This window comes from Eutrigla gurnardus (genome assembly GCF_963514095.1).
Source record: "Eutrigla gurnardus genome assembly, chromosome: 11".
NCBI classification, from domain to species: Eukaryota; Metazoa; Chordata; class Actinopteri; order Perciformes; family Triglidae; genus Eutrigla; species Eutrigla gurnardus.
The window spans coordinates 13,946,750-13,965,306 of record NC_139925.1 but is presented as its reverse complement, the minus strand read 5'-3'; the positions used below and the strand labels follow the sequence as shown (position 1 = coordinate 13,965,306).

Here is an 18,557-nt window from a genome sequence, read left to right as displayed (position 1 = left end):
ATGACACCGTCGCTTGTTCATCAGTGGCAACCAGGGCCAGACGTCTGTCAGGTCGGGAGGAAAAGGGTGAGCGAGAGAGAGCAAAGGTGAGAGAGAAGAAGAAGCAGCAGCTCAGAGAGAAGAAAGTCGGGGAACTATACCGTCATCAGCACTACAGTATCCAGCTGTTCCGTCCTTCAGGACAACACGCAGAAGAGTTTCGGGGGAACAGAAAGTAACGGCACAATGATGATGATGACTCAGGTGGAGACCACGGTGCACTATGATAACGGCTACGAGGAGGTGTACATGACCCAGGAGGATGAGTGGGACCGGGACATGCTGCTGGACCCCGCCTGGGAACAACAGCAGAGGAAAGTAAGTAAAAAGAGAAAAAGAAAAATCAAAACTAAATTGAAACCTCGATTTATTTACACACTGTTTGATGGACAACTGCTATGTATCATTAGCTATGTTGGAATTACATTATAAATTAGTTGTCAAAGTTCAAATACTTTTTTTATATCCCCACATAAAGCTGATACCCTTCTAGTAAATTGCTTATACAGTTTGGGGTAACATGATTCACACAGCTCTATCATGCCAAACGTTAAGATTAACTGAACCTCCGGTTAACGCTTTCAAAATAAAACACGCGATGGCGGCCCTAACGTTTACAGGGGCGTCAAGTGGATTGAACGTGACATATTTAAATAGAAATGCTGTTACTTTTACGATATACGCCGATTTAATAAACATCAGTCTTCTACCTGCAATCTGTGTGTAACGTTACGTGTAACGTAACAACGTAAAGCGCACCTTAGTTGGGGGGAAACGGCGATAACACAGAAGACGTATTCGGTGTCAGTAACGTAACGTAGTCGTTTAAAACGCTAACCTGCGAGGTAGCGAATTATTTAAGTAGAAAACAATGAAGCAATGTCATCAACTTTAACCAGTCTATCATGCACTGACATGACGTTAGCCTAGCGTAAAGTTAATAGCACTTAGCTGCGGAACATGGGGTTATAGCTCTAATATTTTAGCAGTTAAACCTAGAAAAACGTACAAATGAAGGGACTGGTGCAGTCTCATCTATAACTCGAGGATTTATTTGCCAAAATGCCACATTTACTTTTATTTTGAAGGCAGCATCACTTAATTTCCGGCGTGGTTCTAATTACGTGCTGCTGACTTGACGTCGCCGGCCAGGGAGGGCGCTTTGACGGACAGATGCAGCTAACAATAGCTCTGCCTTCCAGCGGCTCTCCAGACTGTTGCCTCTCCACTGATACGCGCGGAATGCGAGCTGTCAACAGATGCTTCTAACACATGATGACGCTCTTGGGATTAGAATGGACGCTGCGTCTAATTTTAACCTCGGGTCCAAAAGGCATTATAGTGTGGTTAATCCAGTGTCCTTGGTCCGGAATTCTTTTGTTTATAGAAACCAGGCAGAAATATTGTACCAGCAGCACCGGCTCAACTCAATATAGCCCCGGCCTCCCACACTGTCAGTTGGTTTTAGGGCTTTACAAGTTGGCCTGGCCTTTAAACTGCAGCTCTTTTTGCAGCAGCACAACTGGAGCCCCCCAGCTCCAAGCCCATAACCTCTCTTGGCCCCCACAGGGATGACAGACTGTGTATTTTTGTAGCATAGGGCGGCAATGGGACCCTGGTCTTATAGACACAGCTATTGTTTATCTATTTATTATAATTTGGAGTTGACAAGTTGCTCTTGGAGAGTGGTTTGGTTCTTGGAGCAGCTGTTCAAAATGATCAGAAGTGATAAAGCATCAGTGATGGTTGCATTCAGCAACACCGGTGTAGTGTTTCGTTTTGGCTCAGTGGCAGGTGATGAAGTTGCTCTGTCCTTGACAAGCTTGTCATAGGCCATACACCCCTGCTTGACACTATTGTTACACAAGGATTTGACGCCTCCATTAGTGTCCATTTGTACTCGCTTTTCCCAAATTGTTTCCTCTCCAGTTGCTTTAAATCTATTATCTAGGTTGAGCCCTGCTGCAGCACACTTTTTTTTTCAAATCCTACTCACGGCTGTCGTAGCCTTCCTCCAATATTAATGTGCCCTTTATGAATCTATTAGCTGAACCAGAAAGGAATGCCTTCAGTGCCCATTCATGCTACGAAGCTCTGTCTTTTCAACATATTCAACACTCGTTTCTCATGTATTTTCCATCCTCCGGGACAAAGCCTGCCAGCCTCTGACCTAGTGAGGCCTCCAAAGGCATCATCAGCCTGTTCAGTGACAGGGTGGGTCCTTGCTGGATGTGATTCATAAATATTTTTAGCTGTAATCGTCACTGGTCAGTAGTGCTGGAGAGGGAGGCAGGGGCCTTGGAAAGTGGGCAGCAGCAGTCTATGGAGTCAAATTTGGAGAACCAGCAGGCCACGTTTTTTTAACAAGGAGGGCAGCAGTTCAATGTCACCTACGCCCCGGGGACTCACTCAGTGTGGAATGTGATGGCCTTTAGTCTAAAGCCTGTAATATTCTGTCTCAGAGGGGAAGCCTGTGTGGCTGGCTGGGCTCGCATATACACCCATGCTGGGTACGAGACAGTAAGAAAAAAAGGGCTTTGTTTCATTTATATAATCAGCAGATAATAAGCCTACAGGAGTTTAAAAAAACACACATTTAAAAGTTAAAAGTACACTATTTTGCAACATAGGATCATTTCCTCAATATTCTAACAGGATGAGAAATTAATTACAAATGAATTACACAATTTTATTTAAAAAAAAGGAGTTGACATTTTTGACACCATGGCAGAACCCATTCATACGTCCTTGTGGTATATCCTTCAAATTATTTTAAAATAGATTATTTGATTATGCTGTCATGCTTTGTCCATGTGTGCCTGTCTTTGTACCTCAGCAGGGTAAAGAGTATGACCTGGAAGAGCAGCAGACATGTACTGTGATAAAGCTATCTCCTTGCAGCTGTAACCAATCACATCAGAAGTGGCAAAATAGTGACAGAAAGTGACGTGAGGGGAAAACTCTCTCCGTGTCCACGTGACCCTTTCTCTCATGTTGACACGGCGAGATGGTTTTGACGTTTTTTTCCCTTCCCGTTCCCCTTATCATGAGGCGCAACAGAGCGGTCTAAATTTAACGCCTTATATCGGTCGGAATGTGCTCTGTGGTCGGCTCCCGGCTTTCATCCGTGCCGTGTTGAGTGCCGTGAACTCTGTGGCTCGCTATTGACAGACTTTATAAAAATAGGAGGAGAAAGACAATGATCCTGTCTTAACTTGATTTACAGTATTTCAGGACCCCACATGTCTGTTCTGATGGTTGTTAGCTGTGGAACTACAGGAAGAAAACGTTGAAATTTGACACAAATGGGTCACTGAAGGTTAATCTGAGCAGCGGTCACAGAGGTGAACATTGATTTTGGTTAAATACCTGTTAAGCTGTTAGATGCCGCAGGTTGTTAATGTCAACTGGAGGAGGTTTCATATCAGGTTAAAGTCCAACTCGTCTTTTCAAACAGGGCTATATGGATTCTTAAGCGGGGCTTTCTCCTTTTCAAATTATCAGCAAATCTTCACAGGAGGTGCAGAAATGTTCATGCGTGGAATACTTTTCATTCAATTTCTCCCTTTCCTGTTAGACCTTCACAGCCTGGTGTAACTCCCACCTGAGGAAAGCTGGGACTCAAATTGAAAACATCGAGGAAGACTTCAGGAATGGATTAAAACTCATGCTGCTTCTGGAAGTTATCTCAGGTTAGATCACTAAAGCAATATTATATTTCTTCTGTAACTTCATGTTCTCAAGGTTCATTCTTTGTGATACTACACCAGTAGGATAATGTGCACACATGTTAATGACTGTGTCCTATAATGGTGTGTTGCAGGAGAGAGGTTACCTAAGCCAGACAGAGGGAAGATGCGGTTTCATAAGATCGCTAACGTCAACAAAGCGTTGGACTACATCACGAGCAAAGGAGTGAAACTGGTCTCCATTGGAGCTGAAGGTACCCAAAACCTTCCTATATATTAATAACAGAATGATAACAGTGATAATCACCATTTTATTATTCACTCTAGTGCAAACTGATTACAAAGGTGTTTATTTTTTTGGACTTTCAGAGATTGTGGACGGTAACGTTAAGATGACTCTTGGAATGATCTGGACTATCATCCTCCGCTTTGCCATCCAGGACATTTCTGTGGAAGGTGAAATAAGAAAATCAAAAGTCCAATTCCAGTCAATTTTCTATGTAGTCATGGAAAACTGTGTTAGCGATGCTATGCCACCAATTCCTGTGAATTCATTTCATCCTCAGAAACATCGGCAAAGGAAGGTCTTCTCCTGTGGTGTCAGAGAAAGACTGCCCCCTACAGGAATGTCAATGTCCAAAATTTCCATGTCAGGTAAATAAATGTTCAACACATCAAATCATTGAGTCTTAAATTCTGATATAGCGATAGTTTATGTAACCAATAGATGTTATCCCCTCATTCTATATACTGTCATGTCATTATTCCAAGTAAGTATAAGTGTCGGCACTAAACAGAGTTAGCGTGTTGCCTCTTTGAAATGACATGTTGGTTCTCTCTGCTCTTTGGCTTGTGAAGCTGGAAGGATGGCCTGGCCTTCTGCGCCCTGATTCATAGACACAGACCCGACCTCCTCGACTACTCTAAGCTCAACAAGGTGTTGTGTGGTTTCCCCCTGTAACCGGGATGTTGTGTTTCAGCCCCAAAAACTAACATTCCACAATATTAACGCCACTGTCCCAGTGTGAACGGAACGAAACAAATGCAGACCACACTTTTTTATGGGCCGCTCTTTATGGCATGCTGACTTATGTTGTGAAACACTGAGTGAAACTAGTCTTTATCTACGACCAGAGTTGGATGCTCTGTTTATTGGTTTAGTTGAGTTACGTGGGAACAGGGAGGATTGCAATAAACAGCAGTTTGAGCTTCACGTAGTTGGACATTTATGAGTCAGTTTTACCGATCTGTCGGTTAAACCAACGAATCGTTTGGTCGACTAGTAAGTGTTTGGTGGAGGACAGCCCTAGAAAGTGAAGTATCTTAGAGGACATAAGCCGTCTATGGGAAGTCCACTCAGTTGTCACAGGCAGAAGCAGTGTGCAGTAATGGAATGTTTGCTGTGGATAAACAGTGTGTCATTTGGCTAATGGGTATAATGTTGCTTTTATCTACAGTGTGGATGGGGTTTTCTCCTTTTACAGCATAATGTTTCCATTCCAAGGATATTCATTTAGCGTCTCCTCATGCTTCATTACGCTTAACTGAAGCACTTTACGTTGTTCACAGCTTAAGCATCATTTTTATGCACTGCTTACATTTTTAACCCGCTGTGAACATTAAAATACTGGATTGGATGTAATTTGTGAGATGTTGATGAATATGCAAATGAAGGCTAACTATGAGAAATGAATACAGAGTTTGATCCGTGGTCTCATCTAGCAAATAGGTGTATTTTCAGGGCAATTCCACGGCTCATTTGAATGTTGTGGGTTTAAAGGATGCCCAGGATTCCCGGTGTCTGAGTACAAACAGGCGAGGGCCTCAGTGAGCTGTGCTGTTTAATTTCAGAGCCAGGGAAACCAGCTGACAGCAGTCAAGTAACAATAAGGCACCCTTTTCCTACAGGAAGACGGCCCTGTGTTGGAATATTTAAGGCTTCCTTCTTCAACTGCCAAGTCTGATTTTTTTTTTTATAAAACTGAAAATTGGGGGGAAATAACAATAGAGATTTTGCCTGTAAGGTTTCATTGTGATTCTGTTATACAAATAAATTGTTCATGGCTTGAAAAATCACACCATGTATTCATGAGAAACCATGATAGGAACATTTCTTTTACAGCCAGGCCAAATTTGGCCTGAACCCGTATGTATAGTAGGGGAACATCATGGCTGATTAGGAAGAGTGACATTTTCATTTGTTTTGGAAACAGAAGTGCTCACTTTTGGCTTGGAGTTGACCGTGAATAGTCACAGAAACATGAGCCTAGTCCCTGCTGAGCTCAGGCTTAACGTTACCTCTGCTATTGTCCATGATGTCACGTTGTGTTCCCCAGTTAGAGGCTGCCGGGCCTCATAAAACGCTGGAAGATGGCTATGAGATGGGCAGCGTGATATTCATCAGTCAAATCTTAAGTCCGGAGGGTGTTGACTTTCATTATTAGTAAAGGGCACTCGGGGTAAATACGACGAGGCACACACACGATCGCCCATATCTCTTTCTCTCCACTTCTTTCTGTCACTCTTTAATTCTCTTTGACATACATATTCACACACTCGCTCACACCTACAGTTTTCAGCTCTCAGATCTGCTCATGCTGCCAAGAGACAGTTGTGTTGTGCGCCAGGCAGCTGTTAAATCTGGCTCCAGGTGAGCATGTTGGTTAAGCTTGCAGCGTTACGGCCATCCGGGAGCTGTGGTCAGGGGCGCGCGCACACACACACACACACACACACACACACACACACACACACAGGCCTTTCTCTCCATTCATCCATCCCTCCATCCCATCATGAATTTACCACCCAATCCATCCATGTGTCCTGCACTGGATCCGTGAGCAGCTGGCCCTGTCATGTAGTGTGCCAGCCCCCGCCCCCCTACCTCTATGGAACAGCGGTACAGAGATAGGGACAATAGCAACAGCATGATAGCATGATCCCGTTACCTCACTGCACTCTTCCTGACTGCCCCATTAGCAGGGAAGGGTTCATCGTCAGCTGTTGGCTTAACACACACCGATGCCACTCTGTTAAAACACTTGGTTTCTCCTGTCAGACGTACTTATGTGTATATTTCGAGAAATATATGAGGCAAATTGTATGATGAAATGAAATGTTTTCTCGAGTAATCTGTTTGTGGATTCATTTCCTAGCTGATTGATTCATAGTAATTTAGTTTAATAGCATCGTCGTTTAACTAATGGGACTGAACTCAAACTGCACCAATAAACATCAAGCTCCTGTAGAAACGATGAAACTAAAACGAGTGCCGTTAGGTTCATGTGCATGTACAGTAAGTAATCAGGGAGTATGACGTGTCCACCGTAGCATGGAGGTCAGTGCGGTGGCATTTTAAGGCCAGCATTGCTGTTCGGTGATGTAGAATTGTGTTTCTGTATTTAGGATGATCCTATGGGGAACCTGAACCTGGCTTTTGAGATAGCTGAGAAACACCTGGACATTCCCAAAATGCTGGATGCAGAAGGTAATATTTTAGAAGTCGAGTTAATAAAAGGTCAACTTTCTCATATACATTTGCAATATTAACTTTGTGAGAATGTTCTGTCTGTTGGCGGTCTATTGCAATGTTTAAGTAATCATACTACAGATGTGATGTGCTGCATCTGTCTCTTTCTCAAATAATTTTCCACTTTTTTGATTTTTCATATAATATTCCTTTCTGCCACCTTGACTTTTTCTCCCTCTCGCTGCCATAGATATCATCAACACCCCCAAGCCTGATGAAAGAGCTATCATGACCTACGTGTCCTGTTTCTACCATGCTTTCGCTGGAGCTGAGCAGGTATGACAGTTGAACCTATCACGTTATCGAGTAACCTCGCCCTATCCATAATCCTTTTCAACGGGTTCACAAATCTATTGATTCTGACCTGTCATTTTCATGTCATTTTTGATCCTGCACATTACCTTTTGAACAAGTGTATTGCGCAGGATCATTTGAAGGGATCAATGGGAGCACGGCTTGCATTATTGCTTTGCTGGTGTAATAACATTATTCTCGTGCCCTGTGATCTCAGGCAGAGACGGCTGCCAACAGGATCTGCAAGGTGCTCGGTGTAAATCAGGAGAATGAGAAACTGATGGAGGAGTATGAGAGACTGGCCAGTGAGGTAATGCAAAATTAGAACTTTCATTATTCTCAAGAATAATGATGCTATCTCTTTTCCAAGGGAAATTAAGCTTTGGAACTTATGGATAATGCTATATACTGCACATGTTATAAAAAAAAATCATCACAGCCTTCCTGAAACTCTCCTATCTAACATGGAGCTCTCTTGTCTCCACTTATTCCCATGTTGTCTTCATGTTTCCCAGCTCCTTGAGTGGATCCGCCGCACCACTCCCTGGCTGGAGAACAAGACTCCAGAGAAGACCATGGCGGAGATGCAGCGGAAGCTGGAGGACTTTAGGGACTACAGACGCCAGCACAAGCCCCCTAAAGTACAGGAGAAGTGCCAACTGGAAATTAACTTCAACACCCTGCAGACCAAGTTGCGCATCAGCAACCGGCCTGCGTTCATGCCCTCCGAGGGAAAGATGGTATCTGTAAGTCACAACGGCAAATTCTTCCATTGCATATCATTTCATTCTTTCATCTTAGTCACTTTGAATTGTGACTTTGTCATTTCTATGGGTGTACAGGACATAACCAGTGCATGGCAGGGACTGGAGCAGGCAGAGAAAGGCTTTGAGGAGTGGCTCCTCACAGAGATCCGTAGGTTGGAGAGGCTGGACCACCTGGCTGAAAAGTTCAGCCAAAAAGCCACCAATCATGAGAACTGGGCCAGCGGTCAGTTGCAGTTCATACATATTTCGTTTTTATTGTGTGCACGCTTGCTTTTCTATCCATCTCTATGAGCTACATGATGTCTATAGGTCTGCATATATCTGTTTACTTCTTACAGTAGCTCCCTGGCATCTGTATTCTTGCTTCTCTGGCAGCATTTCAGTGTTCAAGTGTTTCCACTAGCCTTGGGGTTTGTTTAGACTTGTTCCTAATGAGAATTGACTGTTTCAGAGTCTGTCCAATGCAATCAGCCTGTAGTGGAGTACAACAGGTCATTTTCTCCATCGCCAATGACTAAAAAAGGCCTGTGTTTAGACCTAACATACTAATCGTCTTGTTGTTCCCCTCTCTCCACCCCCTCTCTCTGTCTTTGCATTTGTGTGATGTTCAGGTAAAGAATTCTTCCTCTCCCAGAAGGACTATGAAACAGCCACCCTGATAGAAGTCAGAGCATTGCTTCGAAAACACGAGGCTTTTGAGAGTGATTTGGCAGCCCACCAGGACAGAGTGGAGCAGATTGCCGCCATTGCACAGGAGCTTAAGTATGCACTCCCTATAGCAGGCGTTGATAGCATCAATCAACTAATGCCATCTCGTTTTCTGTTTCGCTCTCGTCAATATCACTTTAATAGCACTTTGGCTTTAGATGGTGTATGACCTACAGATTGCCTGTATAGATTATGGATGAAAAGCAACTAAGGACGTGCACAAGACAACGTTGCACTCACAAAGAAACTGCTGTCCTTCAGTGAAAAAAAATCATCTGTCTTTGTTCACATTTGAGACGGTAGATAAAGGGAAATCAGAAAGGCAGCGCAGAAAAAATATGCCTACTGTCTCTTGGATGTGAGGTTATTTAAAAACATTTTGAAAATAGGCTTGTTCGAGATGAAATGTGCCTCACCTGGAAAGTAGACAAGAGCAGTTAAGTTTAAAAGTTATACTGTATTAAATGTGTATCTGGGTTTAAATAACCTCTTTTATTGTCGTTATAATGATTATTATTAATATTATCAACCACATGAGATATGTTTGTTTTAACAGATTTAACTTTAATTGCACATCAGATGAGACCAACAGCCCACAATCTAGCGTTAGATATTAGACTCACACAGGAAATTTGCATTTTCTACTTAACGTGCTGTTTGTTGTCAAAACTAAGAGCCAATCAGCTCTTAGATGAGGCGAGAGACAGGCGTTTCCCATCATGCCCGGGGCTTGCAGTCGATTGAGAGCAACTGCGGCGCCTGGCTCTAAAAACTTCAGTAGAAGGGTGAGGGGTGTGGTTTGCATTTTCACCGGCAGGCTGATATTTTCAATCAGCAGCCAATGATGAACACCTGTCCATCATTACCTTCTCATTCTGGGATTGGCCACAGAATACTTCCTGTTTCATATTTAAGCAGCGCTCTGACACCAGAAGATATCATTTCAGCTGACAAGCAAGATGGCCACTTGGGTTCTTGGAAGGTACGTGATGGCTCATTGAATTGGTTTGTTTTCATGTATGGCTTAGTTGTTTTTTACTGATCGTTTTGACTATGCTGTTTTCTTTTACAGTCAGTTGCTCCTCATTGCGCTGTTGAGCTGGAATGTCATTTGCTTTCCTGCCAAAGGTAAATCGTTTCACTGAGACTAAATCTGCTTGCATTCTCACCAAATACATTTTCTTTTTAATATTCTCACTGTGTTGGCTCACTGACCTTTACCACAAACCTTTCCCCCCTCTAGGCCAGAGCAAGAGTGGTCCTTATGAGGGCAGTTTATCTAATGTGGCTGTGAGTCCTGGCTTTGATGGCTCATCTCGAGGTGCTCCTGTACAGTCTTTTAGTGTGATTTACCCTGGTATGGGGGAAGGAATGTATTCCAGTCCTGGAACCTATCCAGCAAGCTCCAGCCTTAATCCGTACATGTCCAGTGAGGCTTCACATAGTGCTGCTCCTGCTTGGGATCCTGCCTTTACTGCGTCTGGAACACATCAGCCCGCACCTGGCGTCGGCCTTCCCCCTTTGTTTCAAGCTGGCGAGCTTAGCGAGTACGACAGAAACTTTCAGCACGGTAATTATGAAAGGGAAAGTGAGTCGCTAAGCGCTCCCCTGCCTTCTCGTCCATATCCTAACTTCCAGGCTGGTGAGATGAGTCAGTATACATCAGTAAGTGAATATGGAAATCAAGAGCGGGAAACGGAAAACGAAGGTTTCATGCCACAGCCTCCCTATGCCTCGGCATCACAGGGAGATGAGCAGTCTGCTACTTCCATGTCGGGCCCAGCACCTCTATCACCGATACCAGTTAGACCAATCCCAAGCCAGCGCTACCTCTTCTTGACTGGCCAGCTTCCTCCTGGCACTTACACTCACGCCCAGTTAAACTATGATGCTGGCCAAAACCGCTGGGATGAAGCTCATTATGAGAGATACCCCTTCGACACTCGGCAGCCCCTGGATGGTACCAAGAATTAACCAGGTCATTCAAGCAACTTTGCACAGCTGTAGTCCGCATTTTATTGGCCTGTGTATGTAAAATGTGCTCAAGTTTGCCTGTTTAAAATTTGAATAAAATGCTGAATGTCAATGACTTGTGTTCTCTTCTGTGGGTTGGAGTGTCTTAGGTTGGCAAACTTAAAGTACTGCTTAAGAATCGCAGCAGGTCTTGAAGGATTACTGCTTACTTTAAGGCCAGTGGCTGTAGAAGAAAATCCAGGCATACTATAGTGTTCATCTGGCTGCCATCCTAGTGTCTGTTTACTTTCAGTCGGGTTCAGTTTTGTATCCATTAAGGTAATGAGTCAAAACTGCTAATGCTTTAAAATTCTGCTTTTCCAACACCTTAAATGGAGTCCCTTTTTTGTTTCAGGAGTCTTTAAATGAACACATTTCTCATGATTTAAGGAGTTTTTTATTTTTGTGGTGTAGCCTTGCAATAAGCTTGTAGAGTCGTGTGTGCATTTGTTGCCTTTCCAGAGAACAAACCTATGAGCGCTTCAACTCAAACAAGCTTTGGTTCTTTTTCCAGTGAGCTGGACTACCACGATGTGGCGGCTGTGAATAACCGCTGCCAGAGCATCTGTGACTTGTGGGACAAGCTGGGAACCCTGACTCAGAAGAGGAGAGAGGCACTAGAGGTGAGGGTAACCGTTAAGTCTCAGTGACTTCACGGAGCTGAAAGGCATTCATATCCACTTCACCAAATTCCTCATGGGGTTTGTTTTTTAATTACAGCTTGAGTTCCTAAAACTTGTGGGATTCCTTTCTTTGCATATCTTTGGATAAGTCCCCACAAGAGTGTGCTCATGTAACGCTCAGACACCAATAGAGGAAAGCAGTTGCATCCAGCTTGATCAGAATGTCGGTGTAAGCATATTTAGGTGTCTGTCAATGACATCTGAACAGTGAAGACATACATGATTGATGAGGAGAGAAAACTGAATCCCCTCTAAAATCCCTGACCCAGTTATGATGGTACAATGGCAGGGTGGAGGGGATAAAGGAGAAAGAGATGTAAGAGTCCTGTCCAGGAAGTGATTGGCTGAGAGCCCGCAAGCCACTTCCTCTGATCCATGCTGGCCATTTCAGACCTGCAAATGTGTGAGGGCCCTGGAAAAGGGCCAAGGATTAAGTCTGAATGACAGGGACAGAGGTCTGTTTGCTCTCTCCCACTCTCCGCCATCCGCTGGCTGCTGAGAGGGGGGGGGGGGGCATTCTGTCAGGGACAATCAAACCAGGGTTGGAGGGTTAACACTGTTATGCACTCTTGGATTAGTCATCAAAACAGGTGAGGGGATGTTTGTTTGGGATTTGTATGTGAGCTATGAAGATGATTCCTCCTCAGTTACGGCAGAGCGTGATGCTAAATTATAGGTTGGATGTTTTGGGGGTTTCAATATTTAAAAATAAACGAAACAGACGTGATGTCTTGTCATCCTCTCAGCGGACAGAAAAGCTGCTGGAGACTATTGATCAGCTGTTCTTGGAGTTCGCCAAGAGGTCGGCCCCTTTCAACAACTGGATGGAAGGAGCCATGGAGGATCTGCAAGACATGTTCATTGTGCATACCATTGAAGAGGTCCAGGTAGGCTTCCTCACAGCACTGTACACTCACACACTTACTGTTTGTAAGATTCTACTTTCATGTCAGTGTATTATTGCTGCTGGTAAAAAAAAAACAAAAAAACAATTAAGATGAACCTGTGCACAATTTCCGTAGTATTCCTGGTTGGATGTTTACTGTTATATAGTGAGTAATGTTTGTATCCCTGTCGCACCATAAAGAAAACCACATCATTTTATAGCTCTTGACAAAAGTGATATTTTAATAAAATTCCAGGACTTCCTTTTACCCATTCCAGAGTCTAATTGCAGCACATGAGCAGTTTAAAGCTACTCTGCCCGAGGCGGATGCAGAGAGACAGGCCATCTTGGGAATCCACAATGAGGTGCTGAAAATCTCCCAGAGCTATGGGATCAAGGCCAACATTATCAACCCATACAGCATGCTCACGACTGAAGAGCTTCTCAACAAGTGGGACAAGGTAGATACAGCTTTAAAACTCACTTACTGACTCACATGAAGGCGTAAAGTCATTATTAACTTCCTATTAATTCATAAGTCTGGCCATATAAAAGCATTATTTGTGAAAAAGAAACATGGTGCTACTTTTAAATGTTTTGTTATTGAATTAAAGGGTTTAGCACTCAGTACGATTCTTTAAATTTCAGTTTTTTGTGTGTGTGCTTGTATGTATTTCTAGGTGAAGAAGCTGGTTCCTCAGAGAGATGGTGCCCTCCAAGAGGAGATGGCACGTCAGCATGCCCATGAAAGGCTGAGACGACAGTTTGCTGCCCAGGCTAATCTCATTGGACCTTGGATACAAACCAGGATGGAGGTTAGACATACAGGCTTCATAAGCAATTTGATAGTCATCTTCATCTAATCAAATGAAGTCCTAAAATGGAAAATGATTATATTCAAATGCATTGTACATAAGGGAGATACAGTGGTGATGGCTGCCCTGATAATGATAATTGAATAATAATAAATTGTAATTAACTAGTATTATTATGCACATTAAATATTTCCTAATCACATATGTCCTGCAGTATAAGTGAGCAAACCATCTGAGCATTGCGTGATCAAAATGGGTCCCAAAAATGAAGTTGACCTTGTTGGGTGTGTTATCCTAACAGGAAATTGGGCGCTGCTCCCTGGAGATAGGAGGCACCCTGGAGGACCAGATGACCCAACTGAAGCAATGCGAGCACGTCATCGTTGCTTACAAGCCCAACGTCGACAAGCTGGAGGGAGACCACCAGCTCATCCAAGAATCCCTGGTGTTTGATAACAAACACACCAACTACTCTATGGAGGTACAGGGCAGCGGCGAACAGTGTCACCAGACCATGCATGAACATGAAGACTGCATGCATGTACAGTATTTGCAAACACATACACACGCTCTGATGAGATAAGAGAAGACAAATGGTAGCTCTGCATGGATAGTGAAATTGTGTTAATACATTAATGGGAAAATATATATATTTATATACATTATATACATTTGAGTATATGGAGTGCCTACCAACCCACAAATTGTGAAATAACACAACCTAGTCGGTTTTCGTGGGCTGCCTAGATCATAGAATGATTTGGCTTCATTTTAATATACTGCCCTACTTAAGGCAAATTCATGCTGTCTGCTCAAGGTGTGTCTTCTCTGTGTTAACATGTCTGCTCTTGTCATCTCACAAACAGCATCTCCGCGTTGGGTGGGAGCTGCTCCTCACGACCGTTGCCCGAACCATCAACGAGATTGAGACTCAGATCCTGACCCGGGATGCCAAAGGCATCAGCCAGCAGCAGATGAAGGAGTTCAGATCCTCTTTCAACCACTTTGACAGGGTACAGCTTCTTCCATTTCACAAAGCTGGCGTTTCTGGGCAAATTGAGTGACTGATCTCATGCAATCAGAGCGATTCAGAAGCAGAGCAGGGGGTGATGGTTGGAGCCCTCTATTTAGAGATTTCCCTGTAGCTTTTATTCAGGTTCAGACAGAATCTACAGACTGAATATGTCTCACAATGTACAATAAACTTTTGTAGTGTGTATATGGCGACAAGCTCTTTCCTTAGTTTTTAAACTCTCAGACATAGCATGAATGTCCGGATCTCTCATCTTTAAAGTTGCTTAAAGTTGAAATCGTTCCTGTTCTGCCAGCATCTGCTTGCTGGCATCGATTTATTTAGGATTTAGTCTTTCAACAATGCTGTCATGTTTTATTTTACACTGAAATACACGTACTGTACGGGATGTTCTGGATTCTCTCCTCACTCTTTTGCTCTCCTTTTTTTGTGTATGGTTTCCTCAAACTGTAGAAGAAGAATGGAGCAATGGAGACCGATGACTTCAGAGCCTGCCTCATCTCTATGGGTTATGACTTGGTATGATGGTTCATGTTATCAGTATTTTACACAAATACTCTACAAACTCTTCTCATTCTCCATCCTTTGCCTTTCTCAGGGGGAGGTGGAGTTTGCTCGTATTATGGTGCTGGTGGACCCCAATGGTACTGGACACGTCTCTTTCCAGTCTTTCATTGATTTTATGACCAGAGAGACTGCAGACACAGACACCGCCGAGCAGGTTGTGGCATCCTTCAGGATCCTCGCAGCTGACAAGGTTTGTGTCTGAGTTACTGGCATAAGGGCAGATATTCTTAGCCAACGCTAATCTATTCTATTCAAGTCATTATTTCCAAGTATTTGCTGTGCCATGGTGATTTATGAGCTCAGAATTGAAAGGGGGGGTATTAGCATGAATGTGTCTGAAAACATGTCTGTGCATCTCCTCTCTACAGCCCTACATACTAGTGGAGGAGCTGAGGAGAGAACTTCCCCCTGAACAAGCAGAGTATTGCATCATGAGGATGCCGACTTGCACCGGCCACGGAGTGCCACCAGGGGCACTGGACTACACCGCCTTCTCCACTGCCCTCTATGGAGAGAGCGACCTTTAACCTACTAGAAACACCTTTCATCTACTGACCGCGTACCTAACCACCCCCCTTCCTATCCTCCATCTCTTGATGAATTTAAGGCATCTATACGATTGGTTGGATCAAATATGTTGAATTAAATGTGTTTGTGACCATACAAAAATTGTCCCCTAAACAAATATAAATTGCCATGTTTGGATTACATTGTGACAAACAATGCATTGTACATTTTACCATGTGTGTTATGTTGTTTGTGCAGAAAGTAGGATTCTGTGATAAAGGTAAAGCTAAAGAGAAATTGACTCCTTACAAATACACGTCGCTTGGAATACGCCGACAGGATCATGGTGTTTCTGTTGTTTCAGTTGAACAATTGGTTATAAAAGTCCTGTTTCATCTAGCAATGTCATGTATTTTCAAGTTTCCTCACAGTGCCTGCGTTTAGGGAATACGATCTTATGATAAGGCACCTTGAGATCTTCAAAAGCAATTTGAGACCTACTGCCAGCAAATGAAAAACAGTGTATTTACTGACTTCCCAAAAGTAAAAAAAAATATACAGTAACCAGCAGAGGAAGAGAACTGGGGACACCTCATGAATGCAAAAGTAAATGTTTACAATTACTCAGTGTTTTAAAGGCAGAGAACACAGAATAATAAATGTGCAGTGTTGAAGATGAAACATCTTGCCAAGCAGCAACAAACGCATGAATGCTTACACATGCCTAGAAATGTACTATAAACTCAAGTCCTCATTGATGCATGTAAATGAGAAAAGGCCACATTAAAAATACAATTGTCCCTGGTAGAAGTATACATCTAAAGCCTTCAATCTGCTTTGGAGGTTCCCTTTTTTTCTGCAAGAGATACAAAGGATCTTATCTGCATTTGTGCTTTATTAAACATGGGGAAAGTTTTGCCTCTTGTGGGGTGGCATCATTTTGAAATGAATGTTGACTTTAACATAATGCTTCTAGTCATTTTATAAACTACGCCATCTTGATAGACATGTTTGTGTATTGTATTGGCTGCAAAAACCCTCGTGCTGACATTCTGTCTTTCCCCGACTATCTCTATAGACATGCAAGCATTATTTTTTGCTTGTTCCTGCTCAAAGTATGTGTTGTATGCCTTTAACGTGTGTGCTGAAGTCGTTTCCCAATTTACCTTTGTTGACACATTGAAGACCTTTTTTTCATTTATAAATGCTGATTCCTGATTTGTCCATATTATACCGCTGTTTGGCTACATGTTGCCTTCCCCCACATCCAATACTGAGAATGAAATTAAAGCTATGGTCTACTATTTGGAATAAAAAAAAATCCATTCAGTCTATCAGCCGTATGCCTGCATAGCTTGTACCCTCCATCCAATCCCCTCGTCTCCCCTGCTCCTCGTCATCCCGCCTCGTCCCCGCCCACTCCTGCCTCGTTGAATCGTGGAACACTAAGGGGAGGGGTTTGGTTGGGGGGGGGGCATCGAGATGCTTTTTTCAAATCTGTCTCAGAGGCTCAACTGAATTTCAGAACATCCATACTGTCATACACAAATGCAGTATTTAAAAATATGGTAGTGGCAATGATTGATTTGATTTGATTTAATGGAAATGTGCTGTTTCTGTACATGCTCATAACACTTGATGCAAGTGCCTTGCCATTATGTAATGCTCTTAATCAAAAGAATGATAAATCAAACATTTTTGTATTTGATTTCACACCCATCGGCAATATGTAAATCACTTAAGAGTGCTAAAATACTGTGCATGAGACTTTCTGTGAAGAGGATCATTGGCCACTTCACACAAACTGAAGCCAAGGCACTGGAGCACACTATTAATGTAAAATTCAATTTAGATGCAAGCAATCCCCCTCTAAAGAAAAGTACTTTACAGTAACAAATGGACATTAGGCCTACCTTTGCGCCACTGATCTCTATAGAACCAAGAGATGTTCTCTTTTGTGGTGAAGGCTTTGCTTTGTTATATTCTGGTAGGAAAATAAAGATACTCAGGCAATACTGACACCTTGGAGACATTTGCTAGCTCTGTTATCCACAAATTCAGTGAATTAAACTTTGTACTTGAGGGTTATGAATTAATTAAATTGATGAGATGTGTGACTAATTCAGACAATTATTTCAATAAATTAAATGATTGCTTGTAATATGTCTTTCATTTGCAGTTTGTCAACATATTGAAATGTTTAAAGTAATGTAAAACAACAGCCACATCAAATACACTCACAAGACTGGGACCTGCTGTCAGAGCCATAATGATTGAGTTATTTCAATAACAAGAACAAACACACAACAACAACAATCTTCTTAGTCAGTGATCAGACAGTCTGATACTGTGAAAGATGTATTCTGATCTGTAGTGGTTTGAAAGGCTGCACTTTGAAGAAAAATAGTTTCTGTGGAAGTAGAATTTCAACACAAGGGTGGTATCAATGTATGGTCATGTCAAAATAGGTATGTCATTTGGTACTAATGGAGAAAACTGAGACGTTATTACACTTCCAATGAATGAATTAGGCTCATAGATAGAATTAAGCTCATAGACAGAAGGTCTATGGTAAAGGTTAGCTAAACATGCAAAAATCTGAGGTCTGTCTACTCTGCATGCCAACGATGGTAGGTTTCAAGTAATAAATGACTACTTGAGTATTTCTATTTTATGCTACTTTATACTTCTACTCCACGACATTTCAGAAAACAGTATTGTACTTTTTACTCCACTACATTTATTTGACATTGGTTAAGAGTTACCTTGCAGATGCATATTATCAACACACAATATAAATGAACCTGATGCATTATTGTGGATTAAGTTACCCTGTACGATATAAAGTAGGCTAGTTGGAAGTAGCTCCTTAACATCTAGGCTACAACATTAGTGACATTAATGCATAAATTATAATCCAGAAATATGATATATTGTATTCTGATAGGCCATGCTCGTTTGATAATAACTAAATTGAACACTGACTACAAAATATTGTTTTGCAATAGACTCCAAACTTTAGTTTTT

At 42.5% G+C, this 18,557-nt stretch overlaps 2 protein-coding genes across 2 annotated transcripts; both read left to right on the top strand.

The window, feature by feature from the left end:
* The first annotated feature begins 29 nt into the window (after positions 1–29).
* actn2b (actinin, alpha 2b) lies at positions 30–16,864 on the top strand. The gene is made up of 21 exons (XM_084020587.1): positions 30–357; positions 3,617–3,731; positions 3,863–3,982; positions 4,098–4,184; positions 4,295–4,382; positions 4,587–4,665; positions 7,134–7,215; positions 7,448–7,533; positions 7,769–7,861; positions 8,067–8,297; positions 8,394–8,541; positions 8,930–9,080; positions 11,554–11,662; positions 12,469–12,609; positions 12,887–13,069; positions 13,289–13,423; positions 13,725–13,904; positions 14,290–14,436; positions 14,910–14,975; positions 15,055–15,213; positions 15,392–16,864. Exons 1-21 carry the CDS (start codon positions 226–228, stop codon positions 15,548–15,550), a joined length of 2,691 nt encoding a protein of 896 aa, XP_083876713.1. The 5' UTR covers positions 30–225; the 3' UTR covers positions 15,551–16,864.
* On the top strand, positions 9,701–11,342 carry LOC311020731 (uncharacterized protein). Its single transcript, XM_084020937.1, has 3 exons — positions 9,701–10,008; positions 10,099–10,154; positions 10,270–11,342. Exons 1-3 carry the CDS (start codon positions 9,986–9,988, stop codon positions 10,998–11,000), a joined length of 810 nt encoding a protein of 269 aa, XP_083877063.1. The 5' UTR covers positions 9,701–9,985; the 3' UTR covers positions 11,001–11,342.
* Positions 16,865–18,557: the final 1,693 nt, after the last annotated feature.